Genomic DNA, 18390 nt, shown 5'->3' on the forward strand with positions numbered 1-18390 from the left:
TCAGATGTCAGGAAGTGGAGACAAAGGTGCGTCCAGTACCATAGCCACTGACTTCAGTCTGTACCAGCTGCTCTACAGGTGCTCTGTGGCCACACGCGGCTAGTAAGACTTAAGTCAGCTGTGAGTGTGATACACACACAGGATCTCCAAGACTTAGCATGAAAAAGAACTTATGTACAACATGTCATTGGTAAGTTTTTATATTTATACATGCTGAAATCATAATGTTTTGGATATGTTAGATCAGTTAACACATACTGGATGTATTAGATCAATTTATACATGAATAAAATTAATTTTACATGTTTCTTTTTACATTTTTTGGGTTTTTTTTTTTTCGTTGTTCTTGGTGGGGGAGGGTATTTAGGTTATTTATTTATTTATTTATTTAATTGAGGTACTGGGGATTGAACACAGGACCTTGTGCATGCTAAGCATGTACTCTGCCACCGAGCTGTACTCTCCCCCCCATCTTTTTACATTTTTAATGCAGTTTCTAGAACATTTAAAATTATACATGTGGTTACATTTGTGGCTCTCATATTTCTGTTAGACAGCACTGGTATGCACTATTCTTTTAAGAAGAGTTCTTTAAAAAGGGAAGATAGCAAGCAGACATCTTCTAGATAGAGAAATGCAAGGTCAAAGGGAAGGACTTTTCAACTTGTCTGTAGCCCCTCAGAAAAGGAAGAAGTTGAGGGAAGATTGAATTTGACTAACAGAACCCAGTTCCCTAATAGGTGAGGCTGGGAAGTCACGTCTGCAGGTGGAGGGATGGGATCTCCTCTGACGTAAGGAGGTGGGAACACACTGAACTTGAGTTCTATAGGTAGGTGGGGACAGAGACAGGAAGTAGAGGGCATATGGAGTATAAAAGATGTTTGGGTTGAATAGATCACACAGATTGAAACCAGGAAAAGTTTGTGTGACCTGCAAAACTTGTGTGTATCTGTGATCATCAATCTTTCTTGTCATAGGGAGCCTCCTGTTGTGTAAGAATCTGTTGAGATAATTAATGATGACCATTCATACCTCATCTAACAGTGGAGTGCTCTGACACAATCTGTGTTACTTACAGGAGAGTTTGACACCGTACAAAGCCCCTCCACACCCATCAAAGATCTCGATGAGAGAACATGTCGGAGTTCTGGGTCAAAGTCTCGAGGAAGAGGACGGAAAAATAATCCCTCCCCGCCTCCCGACAGTGACCTGGAGGTATGCGGACTTAGCCTTAAGAGTTGTAATAGGATGTTTTATCTCACTGGGTAACATAGTCTATACCTTACAACTTCGTAAACATTCCAACTCAAAAGGAAAAGACATATCATGAAATGAGTGTACCTACTCTGAAGCTGGCATTTCACAGCTCTGAAATTTGAGATTTATCCATTATAATGGCAAAATCTGAAACAATAGCAACCTGAAAACAATAATGCTTCATGAATTCTAGGCCTAAGATAATTGCACATTTTGATCCAAAAGTCACAAACAGAAATTAGAAAAATAAAGCCATTTGTTTGTGGGGTGATCATCTGCGAAGCACTCTATTTGAGAGTACCAGGGTAATGAAAGATGTTTATGTGGGTCAGTAAATTTTAAAAGATAAAAATGAATCCTTTTGGAAAGGAAAAGTTGTCATCCAAAAATAAGAAAAAATTCCAGTCATTTGATACGTAAGTTAAAATTTTTATATCTGTAAAAGTTTCTGTGTGTCATTTTTTCCAGTTGGGATTTGTTTTTTGAGATATACCTATACTAAGCAGGTTGATTTTTATTATAAAACATCAGAAGAAACTATTCTTAACCATAATGTTACCTCTTACACAACTGCATATTTTAATTATGAAAAAAGTTAAATTTCCAGATTTAGTAAAGTCAAGGAATAGCCACTGCACCTCTTTATAAGAGATCATTTCCTTTATGTGAACAACAGTAGCAGATTCAGATCCTTTCAGGAACCCAGCAGGTGATACAAATGAGTGATCTGGGCTAGAGAGCCTGCCGACTGTGAGGAGTGGGGAGCACTGGCCAAGTCTAAAAAGTCTCCTTCATCACTTCCACGTGGATTGTCAGCCAGCATTGCCACAGACAGCCCGGAAGTTTGTCTGCTGCAGTCAGAACCCTGAAGTTTATGTGCTATCTTCTAATCTTGGAATGTTGATCAATAATTTGAAATCTTTCAAAACACTGCAGGCCAAACAGCTCACCTTAGGACTTAACCTGACCCAAGGATCCACACTTTACAATTTCTATTTAGGGATTGCTCATTGATTCTTTTAAATATTTTTTAAAAGTTAATTCTTTGCATGAATTGCAAAACTTCATGAATCCATGAGACAGAAAATTTCATAATAGCACACATCTATCATAAACTTCAAGTATGTCTTTTTGGATATTAACTGCAAGTAAATATTTGGATGAATTCATTAGGACATCTGATTTTTAAGCTTATTATTTTGTGTCACTCTTGCTCCTCAGGTTTTACAGGGGTTAGATCCCACAAATTTGGGGGAAAAAAGAATAGAGTAGCAGAGATTTCTGTATACTGATATCAAGATTATATCCAGCAACCAAGTGAAATGTTTTCTTCTTGTAAAGAGATTTCTGTTTCTTTAGAACTTGATAATTCTTCGATATTTCTCTATTTCTCCAGCGTGTGTTTGTCTGGGACTTGGATGAAACCATCATTGTTTTCCACTCACTGCTCACGGGATCTTATGCCCAGAAATATGGCAAGGTAAGAAATCAAGGCATTTTACCCTAGGACACCTTGTTAGGATTTTATTTTAAATAAAATCAAATGCCATTGAAAAATACATTTAAGTGTTGTATTGCAGTCTGTCAAGTCTGCTTTTATTTATTTCCAGTGGCTCATTGTTCTTTAATATGAACTGTCAGATTTTACAAAACTTAGTTAGAAATTGGATTCTTTTTTCTTTCTTCAAAATAACTTTGAGTTTTCTACATCAAAACCAACCAAGCTTATTGCTCTGGTGTAATTATTTTAGAAAATGCTTTCATAAATTAAAATGGACTTTAAACATTATAAAATCATATATTATCCTCTAATAAGGGAACTTTAAGAAATTGGTTGAATTAATTTGTTGCACCAGATGTTGCTATAGAATGCCATTTGAAATAAGGAAGTAATCTTTTGCCTGACAGATCCTTTGGATTTATAAACATTTTTTGTAACTTTGAGGGAAGCATATGAACAGGGACTGAGGGTAACACCTCTTCACACAAATCCAAAAACAGATGATCTCATTACTTTGCTTTGTCTCTTGCCATTATTTTCCTAGTTGGCTTGCTTCTTGTAACAGTATTGTTCTCTGTGCATGTGAGGCTGTTTCAAAGATTGATCCACCTGCAACAGGCTTTTGAGCTGGAAACACAGCTGTATAGGCTTTTACTGTTTAGAGTCTTTGGCTGTAGAACTCACAATCTAACCAGAGTCAATTCACAACATGTTGGCCAGCCTTCAGTTACTGTATTCAAAATTGTGTCTAACTTTGGTTCCTTTTCCTGTTCACATTTACAGAAGTGTCTCTCTGTGTCTTTATAGTGTCGTATTATTTCCTAGGGTCTCATGTCAGCTCAACATGCAGTTTTTAATAGCTTTGTTTAAACTTTATCTTCTAGACTTATAGTGATGAATTTTTTGTGCTTAAATATTTACTCCTAAATTGTACTCTTGTTGAATCTGCATTGCATTTGATTTTTAGTATTGGCAATAAATGTTGCTAAACAGATATAAAAGGTAACAATTTTGTTTAATGACCTTTTAGGGAAAAAAAAATCTTAGCCCATTTCCTGAAAGGAGTAAGGACAATTAGTGAGGCACTGTGTAGGCAGTTGTGTGAGTTCTCGAACTGTCTTCTCTCAGACGATTGGGATAGTTTTCCATCAAAAGGAAAAACTTTAAAAATGTTCAGTGAAATAGAGTGAGGCAGCAGTACCTCGCAGTGGTGCAGAGTAGGAAAAGGGGCACGATTGGAAGGCTGGGGAAGATAAGCTCACATTTATAGAACCCCTGCCATGTCATAGGACCCACGTTTGGCATTTCACAAGCGATGCCAGTGGCGGTTAAGGTCAAGAGCCATCGAATCAGGTAAACCTACCTTTGAAAGCCCAGTGCTGATGCTTAGAGTTTTCTGACCGTAGGCAAATTACTTAGCTCCTCAGTCTCAATTTCTATAAAATGGGAATAATACTATCTATAGTGGATAAGAATCAAAGAGATAACGTGCTTGATGGCTTAGCAGAAAGAACACTTGGTGTGAATTAACACTCAGGAAAACTGTAACTGCTATCAATCACATTCACAAATGTTGTCCTGCTTGATTCTCATAATTACTGTTCTGTAACTTACTCCGATCCAAGTTCTGGAGATGAGAAAGCCCTGGGCTATGCGGGTTTAAGAAACTTGACCAAGGTCACAGAATGATAAATGTTGGAAAGCAGGTCATACTCAAAGCAAGTCCTTGTTCTTAATACTACATTACTGGAAGGGGGCCTGCTGGAGTTGACCATGTAGAATAAATGGTTTACTCAGGGAAATTTAAAAAAAAAAAAAAGTGAAAATGGTTTTAGGCTCTCTTTTTTCTAATCAAAATGAAAATACCTTTATTGATTTCCGTGAAAAGCAACTTAGATGACCTTATTTAATGAATTATCATTTATTTTTTCTGAAAGGAATTTGATCATTAACATTTTTCTTAATGTCTATAGGGAAACTGGTGTTGCCTTTTCACTAGTAAGACATTGATATCTTGGCAAATTGAGAAGCAGCTCAGATGGTGTTATATCAGCCCATCCTGTGAAGCTGGGGACCACAGGTAGCTCAGGGGCCATTTGAAGGGGACAGAGAGGGCATTGAGGGCTGCATCTTCACCGCAAACTGTAAGTGGAGGTGGTGAACCAGAGCTCCCAGAACGACTGTATTCCTCTGACAAATATTTACTTTACACAAGGCAGACGTGCTTCCTACTCTCGTGGAGCTTACTAGCAAACAAAATCATTTCAGGTTGTGGTGACTGCTGGGGAGACAATAAAACAAGGTTAGGTAGAGAGTGACTCGGGGGTGTGACTGGGGAGGTGACACTGATACTGAGACCTGGGTTACAAGAAGGAGCGAGCCCTGCAGCTTAGGGGAGAGGAGCGAGGAGAGGGGTGTTCCAGGCAGAGGACACGGAAGGGCCTGAGGCGGGAACAGCCTTCCAGTGTTGCAGGAATATAAAGGAGTAGTGTGTCTGGAAGATGGTAAACACGGGAGAGAGTAACACAAGGTGAAAACAGAGGCAGGCAGGGGACCGCACCAGGCAGGGCATCTATGGGAAGGCATTTGGGATTTAGTCAAGGCGCAGTGGGAACTGTTGTAGGGTTTTAGACTGAACTGGGACATGATGGTTTAAAATTGGCTGCTCTGAGGAGAATGGGGTTTAGAGGAGTAAGGGTGGATGCGAGGAGACCGTTTAGAGGCTACTGTGCAGTACATAAGACGTGGTAGTGGCTTAGACTGGAGCAGGGCTTCTCAGCCTTTAGTGTGGGTCACAGTAACCCGCAGGCTTTGTTCACCACAGGTGGCCGGTCCCACCCCCGGAGTTTCAGATTCTGTAGATCTCCAGTGGGGCCCAAGATTTCACATTGGGAATACATTTCCAATAAAGCTGATGGATGACCATGCTTGGGGAACCATTAGAATAGAATTATTTCCCCAACTTTTTTTTAACATTTTTTATTGATTTATAATCATTTTACAATGCTGTGTCAAATTCCAGTGTAGAGCACAATTTTTCAGTTACACATGAGCATATATATATTCATTGTCACATTTTTTTTCTCTGTGAGCTACCATAAGATCTTGTGTATATTTCCCTGTGCTATACAGTATAATCTTGTTTATCTATTCTACAATTTTTCCCCAACTTTTTTTTCTTGAGAAAATGAGAAAACTCATGGCTAAAGAAATTTGGAGAATACTTGAATTTTATGGCCATTCAGTGCGTGTTATCATATTAAAGGTTCTGAGGTGTTTTATGGTTAAGAATCCTTTGGTACCATGTTTGTTTCCTCAGTTCTCGAGTGTCTTAAGCAATGACCTTGAGGACTGATTGAAATGAGGTTATTCTGGTGATGAGTTGACAATTTAGGAGGACTTTGCCCTGCTAATAGAAAAAGTAACCAGGACCATTATTTTTGCGGGGAAAAAAAAAAAAGACCCCTGTACTACTTAAAGGTTGTCTAACCTTGAAATTGTTAATGTCTTTGGCCCTTTTAATTTCTCAGATCAGTCTTGTTTCCATAGTGTATATTTCTGGAGTATGAAATTTTTGTATAACATAGTGATTTTTCTGTTCTTTTAGCCAGACTCTTATGCACATAGTATATCACACTTGCATCTTTATAAAACATGTAAGGGCAGACCTGCTCCAGGCGAAATGTGGAAGCCGGGGGACTGGAGATCTCCCATTTCCCTCACGTAGCCAGTCCTTTCCCCCATTGTTCTCAATCACCGCACTTTCCTGAGCCCTGGGGGTTGCTCAGAGCAGCCTGCAAGGCAGTAATCCAGCTGGAGCACCAAGCTAGAAGTTAGAGTGAAGTCCTGTGCCTGGATGTGCCTTCAGCTGGGCATTTAACCTCTGAGCCTGTTTCCCCACATCTGAACATGCTTATACTCCATTTCCTTCCTGGGGTTACTGGACGGATTAAATGAGATAATGTAAATTTATAGAAGTAGCATTGAGTTCTGAAAACCATCATCTCCATGCCCCATGCTGGAGAAGCTTAATAAAAGTATTTCCCCGCAAAGGGGAAATGACAAAGGCAGAAATTTCCAGACGTACAGAAGGTCAGTATTTGCACGAAGTAGTACTGCGGTGGCCTGAAGTTCAGTGAGCTGGGAGCTGGAAATGTAAGTGTCTGAGGTGTAAAATCATACCCGGACATGACCACACCTACGTACCTATCTACCTGCCTTTCTCTCTTCCCCACCCCCTGCCCCTGTAAAAAATAATAAGTAAGTAAGTAAGTAGGTAGGTACCATTTTCTAGCTCCTCTGTGTGCCTGGCACTTTGCTGAGCATCCTTTGAGTGCATTGTTTCCTTAGCTTTCACCACCACCCTAGGCGATGGGTGCTGTGGCACACAGCTCGCAAGTGGTGTGGCTAACCGGAACCCACATCTCCAGCTATACTCTTGGCCTCATGTTTTTCTCCCCACCACCTACAAAAACAAATTCACGGAACATAATTATTTCGGAATGCCATTTTACTCATCAACTGCTTTGTGTAACTAACTTTTCTGTTTTAATTAAAAAAAAACTTTAGGAGAGTCCTGCCTCCATTTATAAATAAATAATATTGTGAATTTTTCAAGGATCTTCCTAATATGTTACCACTTTTTGACTCTGTTTGGCTGTAAACACTTTTCCCAAGCAGAATGATCTCTGGATATTTACCAAGATGGCAAATGAGGGATGTCGGTATTTGAGTCTGTTGCCCGTGAAGCCGATGATGGGCTTTGCAGCTGGGCACCAGTTAGCACGTGCATGTTTCAGCACCACAAAACTCTTAGAGTAGGAGTCTGTAAATTTGGCAGGACGTAAACCAGAAACATCCATCATCTGTTAGAGTTTATGAAGATTATTCCTATTCCCTGATTAATTGTGTATATTATTTTACCTGATAAGTTGCAGTAATTCCTCTTTGTTGGAGGGAGGGTGAAGGGAGCTAAGTAAATTGTGCTTTAGGGATTTGATTTATTTTGGAGCATTAATGTGTCATGTACGATGAGGCCATGATTCTCTAAAGTGATTCCACAGAAAGGATGCGAAGTAAGTAGCCCAAGTCAGGAAAAAGACTGAAGGAAAATGAACAGTTTCCTTGTATTGTGAAAATGAAATTCAAGCTCCTAAAACTACTTGCTCATTTTAGACAACATCTTATATAAGAGCAGCGCTGGAGAAATAATGTGTTCATCAGGATAAATCCACTGGTTGCTTTTGGTGGGGGAGGTAATTAGGTGTATTTGTTTATTTACTGTTATTATTTCTTCTTTGATTGAGTTACTGGGGATCGAACCCATGACCTTGTGCATGCTAAGCATGCACTCTACCACTGAGCTATACTCTCCTCCCTCCCCGATACTTTTATATTAAACAATCTATACACACATATGGAAAGACTTCTGAAATAGCACCAGCTAGATTTTAAATTATAAGGTTGTCGTGAAGATAAGGACTGACTGACTGTGCATGTCAACTAAGGAAGAGCAGCATGATTTAATAGAAGTGGTTAGAACTAATAAGTGTTGGAACCATGGACTGGAAACCACACCAGTGGCAGAGTTAACTCTGCAGATTACCGCCCCTCTGGGCATCATGGTGAGAGCATTCTGAGTTTGGAGGGAGAAGGGACCTGAGCTTAAATTCTAGCTCTACTTTCTACTCGGCATGTGACCTTGGGGAGCTGACGTAGTCTTTGTGAGCCTCAGTTACCTTTTACATAAAATGAGGAGAATAATAAATTAATAATTTGACTAGAAGGATTAAATGAGTCAATACAGTAAAACTCAGCACGTTGCCTATCCCAGAGTAAACAATAAGCATGATGTGTTTAATTTGGTTTCAAAGAAATCTGAATGTCGGGAAGCTGAACTTCGGCGAAACTGGATGTTTTTAAAAGAAATGTCCATATATTTTTATCTGTTGTTTTATCTCATAGTGTGAGATACTCAGCTCAGTATTGTAGAGAAGAAGAGAGTGAGTAGAGAGTGGATGTGGTACATACAAAATGAATGAATGCAAAATTTGCAAGCCTTGAAGATTTTTGTGTGTATCATGGTTGCTTGTAGTGTTTGTGTGCATATATGTGTATGTGAATAGTATGTATGTAAATATAGTACAGTTGACCCTTGAACACTGTGAGGGTTAGGAGTTCTGACCCCCCCCCCATGCAGTTGAAAATCTGAGTGTAACTTTTGACACCTTAAAAACTTGACTATTGTTGAGTGGAAGCCTTACCAATAACGTAAACCAGTTGATTAACACATAATCTTGTGTGCTGTATATTATATACTGTATTCTTACAATTAAGTAAGCTAGAGAAAAGAAAATGTTATGAAAATCGTAAGTAAGAGAAAATACGGCAGTACCATACTGTATTTATCGATACCATAAGTTCATGTTGTCTGTTTATAAGGTGAATTGTCAGTATTATGTGATACAAAGCACTGTAGATCTGATATGTATTACTAATACTGCACATCAGAAATGAAAAGATAATGTGAAAAAGAAATTCATGTATATTTACAGGCATAATTCATGCATTGATAACAAAACAGCAATCTGATTGCTTCACAGTAGCCTAGCCTAATGAATGAATTGTTATAAATGAATAAATGAATAGTTAGAATGAATGAATTGTTATAAAATTTTTATGGCATACAGTGTTACAGTCAGAGTCATAATACAGCATTGGAAACATTGCTACTTTTCTTTAAAAACCACTCTCCTGTGATGATAGGCTGATACACAGTTTCTCCAATTACTAGAGAGAGGGGCATACTGTAATGTAATTCTTTGGAAGCAAAGATATCAAACAGTAAGAAAATGAACACATTATTAATTTTATATGAAATATTACTCACCCCATGCCTATGTATGGATAGGTTATCCACTTCAATACAAGTCTTGCAGACGATGTTCTACACGATAAATACTTAGATGATGACAGTGGTGATGAGACAAAAGCATCTCATACAGTTTAGCTGCAGTTACTAGATTTTTCATTCGAAGACACTCACACATATACAACAGACAAGTTTATTTAGCTGTGTGGTGTGATGATTACTATTCATTAAGTGGAAGCAGATCATCAATAAAGGTCTTTATCCTCATTGCCTTCGCGTTGAGTAGGCCAAGGAGGAGGATGAGGAGGGGTGGGTCTTGCTGTCTCAGCGGGTGCAGAGGTGGAGGAAGCGGAGGAGGTGGATGTGGGAGCAGGGGAGGCAGGCACACTCAGTGTGACTTTACAGAAATACATTGTCATTTCTATCTGACTTTTTTGCTTTTTCATTTCTCTAAAAATGTTTCTCTGTAGTAGCAGTCCTTCCATCATTTGCTTTAGTTCTAGTACCTGTATCGTAGAAAGGCCCCTGTCATAAAAGAAGTTAAAAGCAGCTTTGAATAATCAGAACCCTTCTGCCAGGTTGTCCGCCGTCAAGTTTGTTTCTGGCGCTGCTTCATCTGTATCTTCTTCCTCATTGTCTGGAACTGATTCAAAAGCACTCATCTCCATCAAGTCATGTTCTGTGAATTCCTCTGGTGTGGTGTCTATTAGCTCTTGAATTTCTCCAAGATCTATATCTTGAAACCCTTCAACCCCAGCTTTTTTTTTTTTTTTGGCCATATCCGTAATTTCTGTCATGATTTTCTTGATTGGCTCAGTCATAATCCTGTGAAGTGATGCACAACATCTGGACACAGTTTTCTCCAGCAGGAATTTATTGTTTCTGGCTTGACGGCTTTCACGGCTTGTTCTGTAACAGCGATAGCATCTTCAGTGGTGCAGTCCTTCCAAGCTTTCACGATGTTCTCTCTATTGGGGGCTCTTCCATAGAGTTGACAGTCCTTTCCATAGAGGACCATAAAAGTCCTTATGACCCCCTGATCTAGAGGTTGAATTAGGGATTTTGTGTTTGGGGGGAGGTAGTCTACTTCAGTGCCTTCAGTGTTGAACTCAAGTGGTTCTGCATGGCCAGGGGTATTGTCCAATATCAAAAGAACTTTAAAAGGCCTGTCTCTTATTACCAAGGTATTTCCTAACTTCAGAGACAAAGCACCGATAGGCCCATTCCAGAAGAAGGGTTCTCCTTGTCCAGGTTTTCTTGTTGTACAATCAGAAGTCTAGTAGCCGGTGTTTATCTTTTCCCTTCAAGGCTCCGTGTTAGCAGCTTTATAGATAAGGGCAGTGCTGATCATAAACCCCACTGCATTTGCTCCAAACAGTAGTGTTAGCCTGTCCCTTCCTGCCTTAAATCCTAGTACTCATTTCTCTTTCTTCCTAATAAATGTCCTTTGTGGCACTTTTTTTTCTGGAGTAGGGCACATTCTTCTACATTAAAAACCTGTCCGTGCAGGTACCCTTTCTTCTCAATGATTTTTTTTTTTAATGGCATCTGGGACCTCATCTGCTGCCTCTTGGTGGGTGAAGCTGCTTCTCCTACTATCTTGGCACTTTTAAGCCAAACCTCTCTTAAATTATCAAACCATCCCTTGCTGGCATTAATATCTCTACTTTTAGCTTCTTCACCTTCCTTTTGTTTTCATTTTTAGAATCTATAGGTATGCCTTTCTTGTAGCAATCCTACACCTACATTAAAGCTGGATTTTCAATATGAGATAAAAAGATATTTCTCAAAAAGTGCAAGTTTTTTGAACCTGCTGGTATAGCTGCAATGTACCTTCTAAATTTTGGGGTTTTTTTTTTTTTTTTTTTTTTGGAGGGAAGAGGTAATTAGGTTTTATTTATTTATTTATGGAGGTACTGGAGATTGAACCCAGGACCTTGTGCATGCTAAGCATGCGCTCTACCACTGAGCTATACCCTCCCCACTTAGGTATAGCTGCAATGATGGCTTCATGAATTTCCTTTTCTTTTCTACAGTGTTCTTTACACTGGATTTATTTATCTTGAGACGGTGGGCAGCCACAGCATTAGACCTCAATCTGTGGTACAATTCAGCTTTTTCCTGTAACATCATGACTTTTCTCTGCTTCATGGGAGCACTTCTAGCATCACTGGGGCACTTTGTATGGGCCCCCAGTATTATTTCAGGTATATGGTAGTGCACTAAACACAATGCAGAATACACAAGAACTGCAAGAGATCACTTTTTACTGCACTATGCAATTTACTGGAGAGACCATCTGCTCACACAGAGATGATTCGCATTGCTGGTCACTCAGCATCTTAAGCGGATACTTGCAAAACTTGAGCTCGCTGCAGTAGTAACAGGAGGTGGCTACAAAATGATTACGGTAGTACGGTATGTACTACAGTTAACTTTTTTGTAGTTATAATTTAATACTGCAACTTTATGTTTGTTTACATTTCTCTTGACTGAATGATGCCGTGAGTGATCCGTAAGTGTGTGCAGAAGTTTTGATAAATTTTAACTTGTTATAATAGATTGGTGTATTTTTATGATGTTACAGGATAAAAATAGACTAGTATCTACATATATTTTATGCATTCATGGCATTATTTATAGGTTATGTGGGGGAAGTCTGTGAGTTTTTTCAAGTTGTTGCAAATCTCCAAAAAATGTTCCAGTATATTTATTTTTAAAAATTCCACATATCAATGGACCTGCATGGTTCAAACCTATGTTGTTCAAGGGTTGACTGTATGTACATCTGTATGTAAAAGTAAAGTTAAATATCTAAGACAGTGATATTTCTCGAGATAGTGAAACTTGAAACTAATATATGAGAAAGATAAGTGGTAATTATGTATATATATTTTTATTGAAGTATATAGTCAGCTTACAATAAATGTGTCAATTTCTGGTGCACAGCATAATGCTTCAGTTGTATATGAACATACATATATTCATTTTCATATTCTTTTTCACTGTAAGGTACTACAAAATATTGAATATAGTTCAGTGAGTGGTAATTAGTTTCTTAAAAACACAAATTTCTAGAGGAGCTTGTTAAAACCTCCCCTGAAGTTTCAGTCTCAGTTTATGATCTCGGTTTATGCACATTCAATCTCACATCTTGGGACGTTGGAGGGGGACACATTAGATTATTAACTTGTCTCAAGTTTCTATATAACTCATCAACTCTCCTTTTTCTAAATTCATGTCTCACTTAACTTTTCTACAGCTACCACACACCCTTCTCTGAGTCCTGAGGCCTCAGTTGGGTGTGTTCACTTGCCATCTCTGTCACATCACTTCTCTCTCAGTCCTGTACTTTCTGGCTCATCCTCCCATGGACATTCTCATCATTCTCTTGACTTTTACCTTTTTATCTGGTTGCTATGCCATATTATTGTATATTGTATACTATAAATACAGTATCATACTGTTTTGTGTGTGTTTTTAATTCTCCAAATCTTTTTTTCAAAACAAACAACTTTTTATTGAAATATAGTTGATATACAGTGTTGTGTTAGTTTCATTAGTTTCAGGCATACAGCAGAGTGATTCAGTTATGTGTATTCTTTTTCAAATTCTTTTCCATTATAGGTTATTACAAAATATTGAATATATCCCTGTGCCAAACAGTAGGACCTTGTTGTGTATCTGTTTTATATACAGTAGTGTATATCTGTTAATCCCAAACTCCTACTAATTTATATATATATTACATATATATATATATATGATATATATGCTATATTATTTTTTAATTTTAAAGGTATTTATGACATATCGTGGACTGGAAGTAAGTTCCATCAATCCAGAGTCTCTACAATAGCAATAGTATAGTGTAGCAAATATGATTGTAGCATATTACTGCTGCTGTAATTCCCCTTGAAGTATATTTAATCCATTATTACTTTAATAAATTTGAGTGAGCTTTATTCATTGGAACCTCCTCTGATTAAAACAGTAGAAGCTGGTAGTGGTAGGTAAGCTGTGTGATATTCCCTTCATGGCTTCTGATTACTTAATGTCGACTACCAATTAATTGCAAATATGATGCTTACATCAAACACTTCAATTTCAAACGAATCCTTTTAATCCAGAGCAAAAATTACTGTTTTTTCACCTTTACCAGCTTTTCGCCTTTACCTTTAGAAGGTAGTTGGCTATGTGACTAAGGAAAGATGCACCAGGGATCGTTTGGTCCCTGAAGTTAAGACCACAGATGATCTTTATGGAAGTGAAGGTGGGTCAGTGCACTCTTACTCATAACTTTAAGCTATATCTAGGGAAGCTTAATTCCCAACAAATTATACTGAGTCACTGTTCTCCTCAGTAATCAGACTGATTCAAGTCTTTGAGTGTTTTGGAAGCATCCCAGAGGCTTAACTCCTGAGAAACCAGACGGCCATGCCAGCTCTAGTCTTCCCTGACTGTCTCAGACCTTCAGGAAGGCTCTTAGACCAGTGCTTTTTAAATATTCATGTGCATATGAATCTCCCGACAATCTTGTTAAACTATAAATTCTGCTTCAGTACATCTCTGCGGTAGGCTGTGCGATTCCGCTTTTTATCAAGCTCCCAGCTGATGCCAGTACTGCTGGTTTGTGAGCCACACTTTCAGCAGCAAGGTCTTTTTTTTTTTTTTTTTTTAAATTAAAGTATAGTCAGCTTATAATGTGTTAATTTCAGGTGTACAGCATAGCAATTCAGTTATTTTATATATATATATATGTATATATTCCTCTTTGTATTATTTTTCATTATAGGCTACTTTAAGGTATTGAACATAGTTCCCTGTGCTGTGCAGTAGGACCTTGCTGTTTCTCTAGTTTACATATAGTAGTTAGAATCTGAGTGGCAAGGTCTGAATCAGCTGATTCTGTCCTGTGTACATTAGAATCACTGGAGAGCTTTGAAATTACTGATGCATGAGTCCCACCTTAGAGAATCTGATTTAATTGGTATGCGGTATGGCCTGGGCAGCAGGATTTTTTAAAACTCCCTAGTAGGTGTTTCTCATGTGTTGTCATGTTTGCGAGCCTCTGCCTTAGACGTCATCTCCCAGCCCTGGACGTCACTGTCACCTCACTTTTGCATAAAGCCTCGTCATCCTTACCCTCTTTTTCTCCTTCAGACTCATCTTGAAAAAAAACAAACCTGCCCAACACTGTAACTGTACCCCAATAGCTGAATGTGGCCACAAATCTCAAGTGGGTCCCAGCACTCCTGGGTTAACCCCTCCAGCTTCTCTCCCCTATGCCTTCAAAGCCTCCTCTCAATTCTGCACAAATTCTGTCCCTTTAAGAAGAAAAAGCAAACTGAAAACATTACTTTATTTTTGCATCATAACCATATTCTCTGCCTGCCCTTTGCGCCCACACTCATGCCCTGGCTCCAGGCCCTCTCATTTACCCGAGGAATCGCCTCAGAAGACCTCTTTCACTCCTGAGTGCCCAGTGTCCCACCTTTCTGGATAATTCTCATTGCACTGTTTTATGAGCTGTAGTAATCCCGTCACCGGAAAAGCCCCTCGAGCCCATTTTCCAGTCACTGCCCTCTTTCCCTGCCCTTCCCCAGCTTGCCGGTCCAGCAACTCTCTTCAAGTCTGAGAAATAACCTTCTTGCCAAATCCATGGTTTATCTTCCTGGGGTCTCTCTCCTGCATCTGACCCAGAAGAGCACTCCCTCTTTTTTAAAATCCTTGCTGCACTCCACATCCCTGCCCCGGGTCACTCGGCCTCACCTGTCCTGCATTTCTAGCCTCATTTTCACCTCTGCCTATTTCCCAACCACACCACCTCCATGCAAGGCTAGTCCCCTCCCTTTTTCAGGTCTCTTATCCTCCACTCTCACCTCCTGAGTTTCCCTGTACTTTTTTAAAATGAGCTATCGCCATCCATCCCCATAGACTTCTGTTGCTGACTGATTTTTTTCAGCACCTGAAATGTTTTTCTGTCCATTCATTTATCAGGTGGCTCATCTAGTAATCATGTAAATCCCATAAGGGCAGGGACTTTGCTTATTTGATTCTCTACTCTCTGCCCGGAATTTGAATATGTCTGACACATGGTAGACAATAAATATGTGCTAAATAAATGAATGTTCCTGAAACCATTCTCCAGTTCTGCCTGAGAACATTTCAGCTTACTGCCTATTAAAGACAACTCAGTTATAAAATTTCTCTCCTAATTCATGACTGAATTCCCAGTCATTTTTTTTTATTGAAGTACAGTTGATTTGCAATGTTGTGTTAGTTTCAGGTGTACAGCAAAGTGATTCAGATAGATAGATAGATAGATAAATAGATAGACTTTTTCATGTGTATGTGTGTATATATATATATATATATATGTATATATATATACACACACACACACATATAGACTTTATCAGATTCTTTTCCATTATAGGTTATTATAAGATAATGAATATAATCCCCTGTGCTATATAGTAAATCCCTGTTGCTCATCTATTTTATATATCGTAGTGTGTATATGTTAATCCCAGGCTCCTAAAAAATCCCTCCCACATCCCCTTTGGTAGCCATAAGTTTGTTTTCTATGTCTGTGAGTCTGTTTCTGTTTTGTAAATAAGTTCATTCCTATCATTTTTTAGATTCCATATGTAAGAGATATCATGTGATATTTGTCTTTCTCTGTCTGACTTAGTTCACTTAGTATGATAATCTCTAGGTCCATCCATGTTGCTGCAAATGGCATTATTTCATTCTTTTTTATGGCTGAGTAATATTCCATTGTGTGTGTGTGTATACACACACAATCTTTTTATCCATTTATGTGTTGATGGACATTTAGGTTGCTTCCATGTCTTGGCTGTTGTAAATAGTGCTGCTATGAACAGTGGAGTGCATATATCTTTTTGAATTAGAGTTTTCTCCTGAGATATGCCCAGGAGTTAGATTGCTGGATTATATGGTAACTCAATTTTTAGTTTTTTAGGGAACCGCCATACTGTTCTCCATAGTGGTTGCACCAGTTTACATTTCTACCAACAGTGTAGGAGGGTTCCTTTTTCTCCACATCTTCTCCAGCATTTATCATTTGTAGACTTTTTAATGATGGCCATTCTGACCTGTGTGAGTTGATACCTCATTGTAGTTTTGATTTTCATTTCTCTAATAATTAGTGATCTTGAACATCTTTTTATGTGCCTGTTGGCCATCTGTTTATGAAATGTCTATTTAGATCTGCCCATGTTTTGATTGGGTTGTTTGTTTTTTTAATGTTGAGCTTTATGAGCTGTTGTATTTTGGAAAATAAGCCCTTGTTGGTTGCATCATTTGCAAGTGTTTTCTCCCATTCCGTAGGTTGTCTTTTCGAATTCCATGGGATTTCTTGTCTCTGGTTAAAAGGATTTATGTATCCTAACAAAACCTCGAGCTCTTCCCAGCTTGGTTCGTGGAGCTAGTTTGTGTTCCTTTTCCTGTGATGAACTTGTGCATCTCCTGCCTCTGTGTGTACACATCTCCAAATATGCTTCGGGTCCCAAAGGAGTAACTGTTCCAAGAGCCTGTGTTCTTCAAAAAAAAAAAAAAAAGATCCCCTATTTCTTTAAAAATACATAATCACTGCCTCTCCTGAGATATTTTTACAGTGTGTCCCTAGAGGAGGAATTCCAGCTGATGGCCCAGTGCAGGGCAGAGGCCCATAGACAGACAGTCTGGCTCCAATTTATGCTCTGTGCTAACACGGCTAATAGGCGTTAGTATTTTGATAGAAGTGCGGTCCTTGATCCTGACTTGGTTATACGCTGGTCACATCCGGCTTAGAATCACATATTTAAGGGCCAAGAGTTACTCATTTTCTTCATCTTCTCTCTCTCCCTCCTTCTCCCCCGACCTCTTTCTCACTCTCTCTCGCAAATGTCTTGGGAATGGTTTCGGTATTTTCATAGAGCAGTACACAGAGTAAATTGGCAGACGTTCAGGTTGCCCCATATTAAACCCTGCTGTAGACACTTTGAACCTACTGGAACTGTTCTGAATGTATAATATGTGTCAGAGATTCCACAAAATCCTGCTAGTGCCTTTATTATCCCACTTTTTCCCTCTATCCAACTTTTCATTGTCAATTCCTTTCAGACCCTAAACTCAACACTCACTACAGTTAAACTGAAAAAATGGCAGAAACTCTTGATTCATAAGGTGCCCATAATTGTACAGGCATCTAATGAAAACAAGCAAACATCTCTGTATAAAACCTCTGTATAAAAACTTCATTCCAGAAGTATGTTTAACTCTCAAATGCCTGATAAAACCATGCGATTGCAGGCTCCAGCATCTCCCGCCTAGTAGTCTGGCAAGGCAGAGGTTGTCCATCATGATAACCACCTTGCTAAGGCCACCCCACCAAATTCCTGCTCATCTTTCCTGGATTCTTACATCTGTGGGTGGTTTAGCTAGAAAAATGGGGTCCTGGAATCTGCTCACTTAGAAATAGCTGTCCCAGTGACTTAGGAAGCTGGTCCAAAAAAAAAAAAAAAAAAAAAAAAAGTAAAATCAGACATTTGAAAGAAAGCCCCACTCAGCATTCGCTTAGAAACAAGATCACCACCTCTTACAGACATGGTTTTCCTTGGCTTGTGGCATGGCTGTCCCTACCCCTTCTGTGCCAAGACTTTGGCATGGCTGACGAAACACCTCCCTTTCAACAGACCTCACTCTCTGGAAAACTTAGTAAAATACAGCTAGTTCACACCGCGGCAGACCTCAG

At 38.9% G+C, this 18390-nt stretch overlaps 1 protein-coding gene across 10 annotated transcripts in view; it reads left to right on the plus strand.

Moving 5' to 3' along the window:
* The window catches only part of EYA4 (EYA transcriptional coactivator and phosphatase 4), a 282139-nt gene that overhangs the window by 238802 nt on the left and 24947 nt on the right, over positions 1 to 18390 (plus strand). For all 10 annotated transcript variants that reach the window (XM_032484950.1, XM_032484955.1, XM_032484954.1 and 7 more), the window contains 2 exons: positions 1079 to 1215; positions 2654 to 2737. In XM_032484950.1, the coding sequence (XP_032340841.1) occupies positions 1079 to 1215; positions 2654 to 2737 (221 nt within the window). The remainder of the gene's footprint in view (positions 1 to 1078; positions 1216 to 2653; positions 2738 to 18390) is intronic.

Source organism: Camelus ferus, chromosome 8 (assembly GCF_009834535.1).
Source record: "Camelus ferus isolate YT-003-E chromosome 8, BCGSAC_Cfer_1.0, whole genome shotgun sequence".
Classification (NCBI taxonomy): Eukaryota; Metazoa; Chordata; class Mammalia; order Artiodactyla; family Camelidae; genus Camelus; species Camelus ferus.